We start from the raw sequence: 15,098 nt of genomic DNA, 5'->3' as shown, positions 1-15,098 counted from the left end.
CAACCCACGAAAGGTGCGTAGGACGAAGTCCTCGCCGCCCCCACCCCATGAAAGGTGCGTGAAATGGAGCTCTTACCTGCTCCCATCCACGCTGCTTTGTGAATGGCAGCCGTCCTGGCCGCCATTCGCTTCCTCCTCTTCCTAGCCATGATAGGCTACGTAAATACTTACGTAGCCTATCACGGCTAACGCAGGGATACCATTTGCATCCCGGAAGAGGCCGTGATAGGCTACGTAAGTATTTACGTAGTCTATCACGGTGGGGGGGGGAACCCCAGCGTACGCAAATGGCGGTGGCTACCACCATTTGCGTACGCTGGGTTTTTTCCCCCTGCCGTGATAGGCTACGTAAATATTTACGTAGCCTATCATGGCTCAATACAGGGATGCAAATGGTGGTGGCTACGACAGCTGCCATTTGCATCCCTGCGGGGCTGCCAAGCGGCTGGATGTCTGGCTGCGGGCGGCTGAAGCCGGCTGGCAGCTCCGCAGCTTGGCCGTGGAGCGGAGCCATCTGAACAGGATTCCGGGGGGAGGGACGGAGTGCCTCCCACCCACTGCAGATGCCCCTGTGCAGAGCCAGGTAAGGGATTCGTACATCTCTACTTGTGCTATGGCGTGCTGCAGGGTGCCATGTTATCCCCAATCCTATTTGACATCTATACGAAGCTTCTGGGAACAGTCATCCAGGGATTTGGAGTGTGGTGTCACCAGTGTACAGATTCCACCCAGCTCTATTTCTCTCTAATGTCTGGTGATTGGATGCAGCGTTGGGCTGGGTGAAGGCCGAGAAACTTCTTTTGAATCCTGGAAAGATGGACGCCCTGTGGGTAGACAGGTCTTAGTTCCAGGAAACAGGTCAGTTGCCAGTTCTGGATGGGGCTGCAGCCCCTGTGAAGGAGCAGATGTGTAGTTTAGGGGTTCATTAGAGTCCTAGATTTATCTTTGTCATTGGAGGCCCAACTATGGCCATTCCTGGATGGAGATTCAGGCACTGGTAAGCTGAAGACTGGATTCTTGTAATGGTCTCTATGTGGGGCTACCCTTCGGCTTGGTCCGAAAGCTGCAGCTGGCACAGAATGCAGATGTGAGGCTGCCCAACTAGGGCCTTTCCCCAACAAGTTACACCTCTACTAAAAGAACTGCACTGGCTGCTAGTAAGCTACTGAGCCTGTTAACATAGAAAGCCCTAAACAATTTGGGACCAGGTTACCTTAGGGACTGCCTCACCCCTTATGTCCCTGTTCGATGATCAGAGGGAGCACATCTGGAGCATTTAGCGTCACGGCACCCATCTTCTGGAACACATTGCCAACTGTCATTAGACAGGCCCCCACAGTTCTGAGATTTAGGCCTCTTCTCAAGACCCATCTCTTCACACAGGCTTTCCCTGTAGTCTGACCCAGCCAGCGATGTTCTGTAGCGCACAGCAGAGTGTGCTGTTCTAGCGCTGATTAGCATTTTTATTATTGTGTCATTTTATTGTTGTATTTTACTGTTGGTTTGATAGTATGATATTTCATGAAGTGCTTCCCTGAAATAAGCACCTGGGTTCACTGGGATTGGAAAGCCCATGGGGTCTTTTCCAAATTCTGTGATCATTTCCATAGAGACAAATATTCCTGCTACTTTTCTTTTTAAGAACATCAGAAGAGTCCTGCTGGATCAGACCAAACGTCCATCTAGTCCAGCATTTCATTCACACAGTGGCCAACCAGCTGTCGACCAGGAACCCACCAGCAGGACATGAGTGCAACAGCACCCTCCTGCCCATGTTCCCCAGCAACTGGTGTACAGAGGCTCACTGCCTCAGGTACCAGAAGTACCACATAGCCCTCAGCACTAGTAGCCATTGATAGCGTTCTCCTCCAGGAATTTCACAGAATCATAGAATCATAGGGTCGGAAGTAGCCTGTGGTGGCCCCCACTCTGTGGAACTCCCTCCCTAGGGAACTCCGTCATGCTCCCTCTTTAATGAGCTTCCATCGTGCATTAAAAATGTGGTTGTTCAGGCAGGCATTTCGGGTGTGTTAGGGTATTTTAGAAAATGTTTTTATTATAGAATTTTATTGTTTTAAACTGTTTTATTGTATGTTGTACATCGCCCAGAGTGGCTGGGTGACCAGCCAGATGGGCGATTAATAAATGTAATAATAAAATAAATAAATAAATAAATAAATACAAGACCATCGAGTCCAACCCCCTGCTCAGTGCAGAAAGCCTGATTCCCAGGCAGTCTCCCATCCAAGTACTAACCAGGGCTGACCCTGCTTAGCTTCTGAGATCAGGCACATCCAGCCCTTTGCTTGTCTAACCCCCTTTTAAAGCCATCCAAATTGGTGGCCATCACTACATCCTGTGGTAGAGAGTTCCGTAGTTCTCTCTATGCGCTGTGTGAAGAAGTCCTTCCTTTTCTCTGTCCTGAATCTCCCACCAATCAGCTTCATGGGATGATGTGGGGGTTTTCTTTATTGCTAGACTGTGCCTCATTCCAGGTGTGTTGAGAGCTGTCAGCCTGGATATGCCAAGGAGATCCAGGAAGGAAAGCCACCTTGCTGCTATGCCTGTGCTCCCTGTGTGGAAGGAACGGTCTCCACTCAGGAAGGTGGGTGACCTCAGAGGAAAGGGTGTTCTCTTGGGAAATGGGTCAAATATTTGAGTTTGCCCAAACATGACATTCGTAGGATTCTCTTTTCTGGATACCCCCACCATCAGAAATAAAGAATGTGATGACCAGAAAGAGGGAAAGGGGGTGTGCCGGTGGGCAGGGAGGGGAGGTGACAGCTTATGCCATATCCCTGGGACTCCTCACCCTCCTTCCTTCCCCCTCCCTGATGCCTTAGCTAGACAGGCTGAAAAGCCTGTCTAGTGAAAGTAGAGAGTGGGAGGAGTGCTGAGGTGAAGATCACCTCCGCCACGCCTCCCACTCCGCTTTAGATGGCATCAAAAGTTCCCAGGCTTATGACCATTCCTGTAGGATTGCACCCTAAGTCATCAACCTGGTGTGTCAGGGATTGCTAAACCCTCCCGCTGAGTAGTGAGGTAACAGAGACCTGCTGTGTAGTCTACAAAACTGTCCTTTATTCACTTAATAACACTCCTTCACACCCATAGCATATGCCTAATTAGCTAAACAAAGCATGGCAGTTGCCCGTCAACTGAAATGGACAGTTTCCTGCCATGCCCAGGATTTTATCAGCCTCCTCCTTCAGGGAGGGACCTCCTGACCAGCCTGACAGGCTGCCAATCTGGCGGACCACCTCCCACCTCCTCTCGACTCCACCCACTTAAGCCCCTGGGATTCATCCCTGACTCCTGGATAGTCATGGGGAAATTCCTCCCGCGCTCCCTGTCTTGGCTGGGCTTCTTCTAGCTCTGCCTCTGAATCTGAATCAGAGTCCAAAACCAAACCAGGGAGCTTGGACCCAGTCCTGACAATGGGTATTTAGAAATAAAATCCAAGATATCTGGGCTAAACTATACTTATAGTTTAAGTATGTGCTGTATACATTCTGGTACAAACCTGTATCATCCATGAGGTCCCTCTTAACTCTCCAGACTGGTGAAGAGTGCTGGTCTTGGACTGGAATATCATGTGTTCAAATTCCTGCTGCCTCAGGCTATTCACCACCTATCAGCCTAACCTACTTCACAAGGTTGATGTGAGCATAAAATAGGATATTTATTTATTAATTTAAAACCACTGATACCACCCTTCACTATATTTTGGGTTCAGGGTAGTGTACACTTAATGATTATTTTATTGTTAACACAATAAGCAATTAAATATGAAAACCTGTAACCAAACAAAACTAAATTGATTGCACCCTGAGCTCCTAAGTGGAAAAGTAGAGTTCAAATGTAATACTTAAATCTTTTTTTTCAATCATACTCTCATCTTACCCTTGACTGTGTTTTGGGGTGGATCTACAAAATTTGCATGGAGAGACCTGTAAACGGAGCCCTTCCTCTTGCGGAAGGTCCCTTTCTTTCATGGCAGATCCTGGATCCAACCCATTGTTTCCTGACCTCTCTCACATCTCCATCTCGAACATACTTGAACAACATCATAAGATGCCTTTATATCAAGTCAGTCCATCAATCCTTCTAACCCATATTGTCTACATTGACTGACAGCAGTTCTGAAATGTGCCACAGACTCAACTTCTCTGGCCCTGCTACCCCAGATCCTTTTTTTTTTTTTGATGATGATGATGAGGCCACTGACTGAACCTTCTACGTACAAAACATGTCCTCTGCCAGTGACCTTTTGCCTCTCCCTATGCCTGCTAAACATTATAATTTCCTGATCCCTCCCATATCCCTGTCTTTCCCTCCAAATGTAATAGGACACAGACTTTTGTGGATGTCAGTTGGATGTTAGTGAAACTGAAGTCACTTCCATTCTTTTCAGATGCAGATCACTGCAACAAGTGTCCAGAAGATCAGCAGCCAAACAAGGACCGAGATCAATGTGTCCCCAAGATTATAACCTTTCTGTCCTGTGAAGAACCTCTGGGGATCACCTTGGTTTCCTTTGCCTTATTCTTCTCCCTAATTACAGGCTTTGTGTTAGGAATCTTCATTAAATTCCTAGACACTCCAGTAGTCAAAGCCAACAACCGGGACCTCTCCTACATTCTCCTCGTCTCCCTCCTGCTTTCCTTTTCAACCTCCTTCCTGTTCATTGGGCAGCCAAGGAAAGTGACCTGCCTTCTCCGACAAACAGCCTTCAGCATAATCTTCTCAGCTGCCGTCTCTTCTGTGTTGGCCAAAACGATCACTGTGGTGCTGGCCTTCCTGGCCACAAAGCCAGGGAACAGAGTGAGAAGATGGCTGGGGAAGAGGCTGGCAAACACCATTATCTTTTCCTGCTCCAGTGTCCAACTTGTCATCTGCACCATCTGGCTGGGGATCTCACCCCCATTCCTTGACTCCGACATGCTCTCGCAGCCTGGAGAGATCATCTTGCAATGCAATGAAGGATCTGTCGCCATGTTCTATAGTGCCCTTGGCTACACGGGCTTCCTGGCTGCCATCTGCTTCACGGTCGCTTTCCTAGCCAGGAAGCTGCCTGGGGAGTTCAATGAAGCCAAGCTGATCACTTTCAGTATGCTGGTCTTCTGCAGTGTCTGGGTGTCCTTTGTGCCCACCTACCTGAGCACGAAGGGGAAATACATGGTGGCGGTGCAGGTCTTCTCCATCTTGGCCTCCAGTGCTGGGTTGCTGGGCTGCATCTTTCTTCCCAAATGCTACATTATTGTATTGAGGCCTGATCTGAATACAAAGGAGCATCTGATGATGAAAACAAAAGAGGGTCTCTAATTCTAAGTGCTAGGGATACATTGTTTTACACTGTAAGCCATCGAGATCATGTAGATCCCTGGAGAGTCTCTGTTATCTGAACTGTGTTTATCCTCCAAAATAAAAATATTGGTGGGAAACTTGACTTTGTTCCTCCTCCTTTGAGATCATCTACACATGCATCTCTGCATTACACACATAATTTTACTCATCATATAAATAAGACACACAAATGTGATAATCAAACTGGCAAAGTTAATCTTCATTGGTTAACCAAAGGGTGTTGCTAAGTAGGGAGAAAACCCAGTGTCCAGGCCCACGAGATACAAATTTGTCCTTCCCTGGCTGCCCTTCCTTCTTTCAGGTTGCTATTTGTCCAAAGAAGCCATAGTGACTGCAAAGGCAGCCCTTACAGCATAATAATCCTAACAGGTCAGTTGCTGGGAAAGGTGAAGAGTGTTTTCCAATATTATGTTCACAACAACCCAGTTAGGTAGTTTAGACTGAGTGATAGCGAAAGGCCGAGGGCAGTTAGCCTTGGTTCCAAGTAGGGATTTGAACTCAAGTCTCCCTAATCCAAGCCCAACATTCTTCACCAGTCTGGCTAGTTATGAAGGACATCATGGATGATCCAATTTCATGGCAGAATTCATACAGCATGTTAAACTATATAGTTAAACTATGGAATTTGCTACCCTAGGATGTAGTGATGGCCACCAACTTGGATGACTTTAAAAGGGGAATGGACAAATTCCTGGCAGAGAAGGTGTCTTGCCCCCAGCCATCGACACTGAATTCTTAGGTTAAGTGCCAATATAGTGATAAATCAGACTCAAAGGTTTGCATACAAGGAGACTTTATTGGGTAATAAGGCGTACCCAATGGTTGGATCAGACAGCTTCTCTGAACCAAGAGCCATGGGGTACAATGGGTCTTATACCATACATGTTAGCAATAGGCAGCATAACAGCAGCAAGGGCCCCCTAGTGTGCATTGCCAGCATGGACTAACAGCACTTGGTTCTCAGTCACAGCCACCTGCAGCTTTAAGGTGAACAACCTCTGCTTCTCAGGCTCATCAGTGATAAGACATTCTCCTCATCAGCAAGGAATGTTCTGAGAAGGCTATTATCAGCCTTTTGACTCATCTGCACATTCTCAGAGGCTTACTAGCATGCGAATTGCACCAATAATGAACTTAAGCAAGCATTATGGATCTCTAGGCCCCTTTAACACTATAAATGACTTGGCTACGCTCCTGGGGCCAATACAGAAGGCTATCAATGGCTACTAGCCCTGATGTTTATATGTTACCTCCAGACATCAATCGCAGTATGACTGTGTATATCAATTGCTTGGAAACATGAACAAGAGTATGGGATTGCACTCATGTCCTGTTAGTGGGTTTCCACAGGCAGCTGGTTGGGCACTGTGGGAGCAAAATGCTGGACTAGGTAGGCCTTTGATCTGATCCAGCATGCCTCTCCTTATGTACATATGCGTCTCTGAGTACGTGCAATATGCATTTGCCTTGGTCTGTATACCACCCATTCAAACTTTTAAAGTGTTGTTAGGCCCTTAATTCATTGCATTATAGGAGGTTAGTGTTTAGCCTTCCAATGTTGTAATAGCAGTCTTTTGGCTGTCAAAAGGATGCAGAGAATCCATTTGGGGTTGACCGTGTGCTAACTTCAAGCAGGGAAATAATTTAAAGGAGTGTGCACATCAGTGAATATTAAGGACTGTACCAGTATAAACATTATCCATATAGCCTCCTCCCCAAAAGAAACAACAGGGAAGCATTAGTGACATTACAGCTATGGATGTCGGAGAAATCCTTCCCCGACCCCAATGAGGCTGGATTCTATTGAATCTGGCCCCCGAAGTCCTTGGAGGATCGGATCTCCTTTCTCCACCTCCTCGCGAAGTCCTTGCTGGCCAGATCCTGCCTGCCGCCAGCTCTGAAGCCCCAGTGATACAGCTGCCATTGCCGTATTGCTGGCTGGATTGACGTACTGCGGATGCAAATGGCATCTGCTACGCCATTTGCGTCCCTGCTCTTTCATGTGATAGGCTTCGTAATTCTTTATATAGCCTATCACGTAAAGATTTATGTTCCTTCGCGTGATAGGCTATGTAAAGTTTTATGTAGCCTATCACATCAAAGAGCAGGGACGCAAATGGCGTCCGCTATGCTGGACACTATTTGTGTCTGCAGTACGTCAGTCCAGCTAGTGATATGCCAATGGCAGCCGTATCGCTGGGGCTTCAGAGCTGGCCGGCAGCTCTGCAGAATCACCATGGAGCGGAGCCAGCCAGCCAGAATTCCCGGGGTGGGGGGGACGGATCGCCTCCCCCCCAGCAGACACCACAAAACGGAACTGGGTGAGTGTTTCGTACACCCCTAATTACAGCTAACTGAATTAGACAATCCCTTATTAAAGACATGTCACGGTCAGTGTCCAATAGACATGAAACAAAAGGTGTTGCTTTTAAGACACAGGCTAAGATTCATAGGCGCAATAGGTATAGATGACAAAGCAGTAATCCACTGATTAGGCAGAATGGGACACTCCGATTCCCTATTCCATTCCTGCCTAAAACCCACTGCATCATATTTATTCACCAATAACAAGTATTTATAGATATGGATCGTGGGTTGTCTTCCCTGACAAACCACAATAAGTGCTTCCAATAAGGGCAGAGACTCTGTTGCTGTAAAAGCGACTGGGCCAAACTTAGATACTGACAAATGCTGTAATTGCATGTATTGCCACTCAGCCTTAGCTGGCAAGGCATATTTGTTATGCAGGATAAAAAATGATTAAAAAAACACACCCCTCATCATCGGCACCCACTAGTTGATCCAAAATAAAAATCACATGATCTGTCCATGTCTGCCACAAAAACATTTTCTCACCCATTTTTATATGTGGAGTCTCCCATAATATCAATTAAGCATGAGAAACTGGATCAAAGAGTAATTGACGTGACATTATAAGCTATGCAACTCTAACTGTAGAAACTGGAAGGAACCCTATGCGTTCTTGTATGCCTAGAACCAAATGTCATCCATTTAGAGAGAAGAACCAGGCAAGAAGTTCCCAAAACTGCCCTTGGCAGAAGATCCAGTGGTAAAGGAATGTAATAAATAAACAAGTGAATAAATAAATATTGGAGAAAGCGGATACAACCAAAACCATACTGTCAGACTTCCGTTTTTTTGTTATGCATTTTATGCATTACTATACTGTTCCTGCATGCCCTTGTTTACATCTGTGCATGAATGTGTCACTTGTGTGATCACATGTGTCCAACAAACCTGGAAATATCATGATCTTTAACCTGTTGTGGGTTCACATAGCAGCTCATGCATTGCTCTTCAACTAAAATGGGGAAAATAAGTTACAGAACAACTATCAAGGGTTAACAAGGTCAGTTTTATTTTTAGCACATATTAGAATACCAACCCCCTCACGCTTGGGCACAGCATGGCATTCCCAATAGCAATAACAGAGAAAAAGAAAATTGGAAGCAGGGAAATAGAAGTCAAAATGATGCATTTAACTTGTTCCAGAGGTAGGGGAATGCAAAGGACCTCACTTCCTGAACGTAAGAAGAGTCCTGCTGGATCAGACCCAGGGTCCATCTAGTCCAGCGTTCTGTTCACACGGTGGCCAACCAGCTGTCAACCAGGAACCCACAAGCAGGGCATGGTTGGTGGCAGATACTTCGAAACTCACAGCTGGCACTGTTCTACTAGGGATGTACGAAAGTCACTTACCTTTTTGAAGGGTGATATTCGTGGTGGTGGGGAGGTGCTCCGTCCCTCCCCCTGAAATTCTGGCCGGGGGGGAGGCACTCCGTCCCTCCCTCCCCCCGAATCCTGGCCGGCTGGCTCCGCTCCGCAGGGATTCTGCGGAGCCGCCGGCCAGCCCTGCCAGCGGCCGGACATCTGGCCGCTGGCTAGCAGGGATGCAAATGGCGGCGGCCGTAGCCGCCGCCGTTTGCATCCCTGCAGTCAGCCGTGATAGGCTACGTAAATGTTTACGTAGCCTATCACGGCTGATTTAAAAGAAAAACAACAACAACGCGCGTACGCAAATGGCGGAGCCCATGGGCGCCGCCATTTGCATTCCTTATTTTGGCACATCGTAGTCTACGTAAACATTTACGTAGACTAAGACGGCGAAAATAAGGGGAACGCAAATAGCATAGCGTCTATGCTATTTGCATTCCCCTTATTTTCTCTGTCTTAGTCTACGTAAATGTTTACGTAGACTAAGACATGCCAAAATAAGGAACGCAAATGGCGGCGCCCATGGGCACCACCATTTGCGTACGCGTGTTTTTTTTTCTTTTAAATCAGCCGTGATAGGCTACGTAAACATTTACGTAGCCTATCACGGTGTTTTTTAAAAATCTAGCTGTGATAGGCTACGTAAATCTTTATGTAGCCTATCACGTTTTTGGGGGGTTTTTTACCTGGAAATGGCGGTGGCGGCAGCCCGTCGGAAGACCGGCCGCCACAGCCGTCGCCGCCGAACCACCGCCGGAGCCGCTGTTGGAGCCGCCGCCGCCAGGAAGATCCGCCCAAGGTAAGTCCCATCCCGGGGGCGGGGGCGGGGGGGCAGACCATTCCACCACCGATTTCAGGGGGCCGAATGCGCTGGCATTCAGCCTCCCTGAGATTCGTGGCGGAATTCTCTGACATCCCTATGGTCTACAGGTTTTTCACAATGGGATCCTCACCCTGGCAGCCTATACAGTATGCCTAGCAGCCCAAAAGGGCTGATGTACCCAAACATGGTTCTGAGTAGGCTCAGAACCAGGCCAATGTGGTTAGACACTTGGTCAGAGAAGAATAGGGTGATGATGAGGAGAACTTGGCTCAGTGTTGCGTTTAACTCCAATGGCAGAGATTGTCCCCAGTGCCACATGTAGTATAAGCTGGCCTTTTGGAGCCTCTTGACATGGCCTTAGAACAGTATGATAAAAGACTACAGGATAGGGATGGCAGAGAATTCCGCCACGGATTCCAGTGAGGCCTACTGTGTAAAAAAAAATTATGTAGGCTAGAACGGTGAAAAATAAAGGAACGCAAATAGCATCCACTACGTTATTTGCGTTTCCCTTTTTTTCGCCGTTTTATCTTATGTAAATATTTACGTAAGATAAATCGGCAAAAAATAGGGGATGCAAATGGCGGCCGCCATAGCCGCCGCCATTTGCGTACGCTGGGGTTTTTTTTGGGGGGGGGGGTTAGCCGTGATAGGCTACGTAAATTGTTACGTAGCCTATCACGGCTGCCTGGCTGGAAGCAAATGGCGGCCTCTATGGCGGCCGCCATTTGCGTCCACATCAGCCCGTCCATAGCCAGAAATCCGGCTGTGGATGGCCCTGGCCGGCTGCTCCGTGGCCTGGCCACGGAGCAGAGCCGGCCATCGAGGATTCCGGAGGGGAGGACAGGATCGCCTCCCCCCCCGTCGAGAATTCCGGGGGGAGGGATGGAGCACCTCCCCCCCACCACAAAAGATTCCGTGAAAAGGTGAGATTTGTACATCCCTACTACAGGATAGGCAGGGCTGGCTCCCTTGAGGGAATATGTTTCAGTCTCCTTGAGCTGGATTTTTACCCAGGGATGAAAGGGGGGGGGAAGCAGAGACCCCTACAACAGCAACACTCAGTGGACACTTGTGTGTATTTTGTGGTGGACAGCAGGTGATATGATCCTGTGTCTATATTGGGTGGGGAAGAAGAGATATAGAGCATTTCTCCCAGAGCAAAGGGCTGGATGCACCTGATCTCATCTGATCTTGGACGCTAAGCAGGATCAGCCCTGGTTTGTACTTGGATGGGAGAGTGCCTGGGAATCAGGCTTCCTGCATGGAGCAGTGGGTTGGGCTTGATGGTCTTATAGGCCCCTTCCAACCCTATGATTCTATGTCTACACAAGGCTTTTATTGCATGCTCGTGATTGGTCACTTACAGAGGTTTGCGTCTGGTCCTTTACATCAGTGGTCCCCATCCTTTTTGGCACCGGGGACCGGTCCAATTTTTTCACGGACCCGGGGGGGGGGGGGTTCTGCTGGTGGACTTCCGGCCACTGGGATGCAAATGGCGTCCGCTACGTGGATGCCATTTGCATCCCTATTCCTACGTAGCCTATTACTTGTAGAACAGGGATGCAAATGGTGTCCGCATAGCAGACGCCATTTGCGTCCCAGCGGCTGGAAGTCTGCCAGTGGCCGGAGCCGGCCAACAGCTCCGCGGACTCGCCGTGGAGAGGAGCCGGCTGGGGCTGGCGAGGATTCGGCGGGGGGGAGGGATGGATCCCCTCCCCCCCGCGAACCCCCCGCGGACCCAAGGTGAGGGGGTTTCACACACCCCTGCGGCCTGGTTGCTGACAGGCCACAGACCGGTACCGGTCCGTGGCCCAGGGGTTGATGACCCCTGCTTTACATGATGGCGTCAACCTCCGTGCTTTCTGACCTTTATCCCGCTTTTTAAAAGATCAGAGATAACCCAATTAGGAACACTAATCTGATATATCGGCTGTGTGTAATGAGAGAGTTGCGCGATAACCACAGCACCAACTAGTGGCTGTGTTGTCGTTGTTGTTCAGTCGTTAAGTACAATGGAACATATAGAACTTGCCGAGAAATGACATCCCTGATTCAAAGCCCATGTCAGCCCGTGTAAAGGTGACAATCTTAATCCCACAAAAAATCCAGAAGCAAAATGCCCAGTAAGGATGCGGGATTTTAGCCTTGTGTGGTGAAGTCCATGGCCATTAACAATGAGTGGGAAAAGAAGGCAACTCTACTTTATTATCCTGGCTTTGGAGTAGGAGCGGAATCTTGCAAATGCCCTCTACTTCAACCCAGACGTCTTTCAATTCTACGCTGAATCAGTGCAGCTCAGATGATCAGAATGATAATAATACAAAGGTAAGCCCTAGCCAGCATACCCACTGATATGGATGGTGAAGGTTGTAGGCCATTTTTGCGAATGGCCATTTCAAAATAAGTGCCACAATTCCTAATCTTGTAATTTGTAACATTTGCCCTGCAGATGAAAGAGGCTTTCAGGGCCAGATCCAGCATCACTTTACAAACTTAATTTTCTTTCTTTTTTAAAAATGACATTACAGTTTGTACTTCATGGGATTGGACATAACAGATCTGGAAAAAGTTCAGAGAGGAGATCATGACGAGATGACATTGCTAATAGTGATATATTGACATCTTAGTGGTCAGCCGCTATCTATGTGGTTCAAAGGGAGTGAAAAATAGGGATGTACGAATCCCTTACCTGGATCCGCAGTGTGGTATCCGCGGTTGGGGGGAGGTACTCCATCCCTCCTGCCGGAATCCTCCCTGGCCGGCTTTGCAGAGCCGCCGGCCAGAGCCATCCGCAGCCGGAGTTCCGGCTGCGGCCGGGCTGCTGCGGACGCAAATGGTGGCCGCCGTAGCAGCCACCATTTGCGTCCTGCCAGGTTGTCATGATCGGCTACGTAAACACTTACGTAGCCTATCATGGCAAAGAGCAGCGGCGCAAACGGCGTAGCAGCCACCGTTTGCGTCCCTGCTCTTTGCCATAATAGGCTACGTAAATACTTACGTAGCCTATCACGGCAGCCTGGCAGGACGCAAATGGTGGCCGCTACGATGGCCACCATTGGCAGCTGCAGCAGCCTGCTGAGAGACCAGCTGCCGCCGGAGCTGCCACCGCCGGAGCATCCGCCCCAGGTAAGCTTCGTCCCGGGGGGATTCCACGGGGTGGCAGGGGGTGGGAGGCCGTTTCGCCACGGGTTTTGGGGGGGGCGAATGCCTGTGCATTCGGCCTCAGTGAAATCCGTGGCAGAATTCTCCGCCATCCCTAGTGAAAAATAATATGTGATGTCATTCATAATTCAAAAATAATATGTGATGACAAAAATAATATGTGATGACAAAAAATAATACCTGATGACAAAATTAAATAAGTGATGACAAAAATAATACATGACAAAAATAATATGTGATGACATTGCTAACAGTGACATATTGCAAGTCTTGGTGGTCAATTCCTAATCTATGTGCTTCATAGAGAGTGCAAACAGAGCTAATGAGAAAGAAATTACATTTAGGATGTTAGGTGAGGAAGGATTTTTAAGCTGCTCCACATTTAATTAATTAATTAATTAATTAATTTCTTAATCGCCCATCTGGCCGGTCACCTAGCCACTTTGGGCGATTTACAGCAATACCAACAGTTTTGAAACAATAAAATTATACATTAAAACATAATATTTCTAAAAATACCCTTTGTTGTTGTCGCTGTTCAGTCGTTCAGCCGTGTCCGACTCTTCATGACCCCATGGCCTTCCTGTCCTGCGCTCTCTCCCGGAGCGTGCAAAAAAGTTACCCTAACCCACCCCAAATGCCTGCCTGAATAACCATGTTTTTAACCCATGGCAGAAGCTCATTAAAGAGGGGGCATGGTGGAGTTCCCTAGGGAGGAAGTTACACTGAGTGGAGGCCACCACAGAGAAGGCCCTCTCCCTCGTCCTCACCAGCCTAGCTGTCCTGGCTGATGGGACAGAGAGAAGGCCATCCGAGGCTGATCTTGTTGAGCGGCCTGTCTGGTGTTGCTGGAGGTGCTCCTTGAGATAGGCTGGGCTGGAGCCATATAGGGTTTTAAAGGTCAAAACCAACACCTTGAATTTGGCCCGGAAAACAACTGGTAACCAGTGCAACTCCTTCAGCACTGGAGTGATGTGATCTCGCCGGCGGCTGCCTTTAATCAGGTGAGCTGCCACGTTCTGTACCAGCTGCAGCTTCCGAACCGTCTTCAAGGGTAACCCCACGTAGAGCGCATTACAGTAGTCTAAACGAGAGGAGACCAGGGCATGTACTACTGATGGGAGCAGATGGTCGGGAAGGTAGGGGAGCAGCTGCCGTATCAGATGGAGTTGGTATAGTGCTAAGCCTCCATGGACAGCTGGGAGTCTAAAATGACCCCCAGGCTGAGGACCTGGTCTTTCAAGGGTAGCCGTACCCCATTCAATACCAGGTCAACATCCCCCAACCTCCTCTTGTCTCCCACCAAAAATACCTCAGTCTTGTCAGGGTTCAGCTTCAGCTTACTCCTCCCCAGCCAGCCACTCACCGTCTCCAGACATTTGGACAGGGATTCTACAGCCAACCTTGGTTAAGATTTGAATGAGAGGTAGAGTTACATGTCATCCACATATTGATGACACCACACCCCAAACCTCCTGATGATAGCCCCCAGTGGCTTCACATAGATATTAAATAGCATCGGGGAGAGGATGGAACCCTGTGGTACCCCACAAGTGAGTGGCCACAGGTCCAAAACCTCCTCTCCCAGTGCTACCCTCTGGTACCTGCCAGAGAGGAAGGACCGAAACCACCGCAATACGGTGTCTCCAATGCCCAACCTCTCCAGGCGGTCCAGGAGGATACTGTGGTCAACAGTATCAAAAGCCGCTGAGAGGTCGAGGAGAACAAGGAAGGAGCATTCGCTCCTATCCAAAGCCCTCCTCATATCATCCACTCCTCATTTCTGTCCCATGACCAGGCCTGAAGCCCAATTGAAATGGGTCTAGATAATCAGTTTCTTCCAAGTGTGCCTTCAACTGCATCGCCACCACCCGCTCAATCACCTTGCCCCAAAATGGCAGATTTGAACCTGGGCGAAAGTTGTTCAGAACTTGGGGATCCAAGGAGGGCTTCTTTAAGAGCGGTCTTCACTGCCTCCTTGAGGGCTGATGGCATCATTCCCTCCTCA

At 48.6% G+C, this 15,098-nt stretch overlaps 1 protein-coding gene across 1 annotated transcript; it reads left to right on the top strand.

Moving 5' to 3' along the window:
* Positions 1 to 370: 370 nt before the first annotated feature.
* Positions 371 to 5,448, top strand: LOC146356466 (vomeronasal type-2 receptor 26-like). Its single transcript, XM_084830133.1, has 3 exons — positions 371 to 583; positions 2,479 to 2,605; positions 4,415 to 5,448. The coding sequence occupies exons 1-3, from the start codon at positions 371 to 373 to the stop codon at positions 5,323 to 5,325; spliced, it is 1,251 nt and encodes a 416-aa protein (XP_084686259.1). The 3' UTR covers positions 5,326 to 5,448.
* Positions 5,449 to 15,098: the final 9,650 nt, after the last annotated feature.

Source organism: Heloderma suspectum, chromosome 2 (genome assembly GCF_057233095.1).
Source record: "Heloderma suspectum isolate Gila_16-S chromosome 2, 16-S_ref, whole genome shotgun sequence".
Lineage (NCBI taxonomy): Eukaryota > Metazoa > Chordata > Lepidosauria > Squamata > Helodermatidae > Heloderma > Heloderma suspectum.
Note: the sequence above shows the minus strand (reverse complement) of the source record. Positions and strands in the feature narration are given on the sequence as shown.

Bases quoted from the DNA above. Each gene is read 5' to 3' on its own strand.
- LOC146356466 (XM_084830133.1), top strand. From the start codon at position 371: ATGGCTCAATACAGGGATGCAAATGGTGGTGGCTACGACAGCTGCCAT. The intron at 584-2,478 runs GTAAGGGATTCG...CTTTATTGCTAG, and splicing joins ATGCCCCTGTGCAGAGCCAG to ACTGTGCCTCATTCCAGGTG. The intron at 2,606-4,414 runs GTGGGTGACCTC...CATTCTTTTCAG, and splicing joins AACGGTCTCCACTCAGGAAG to ATGCAGATCACTGCAACAAG.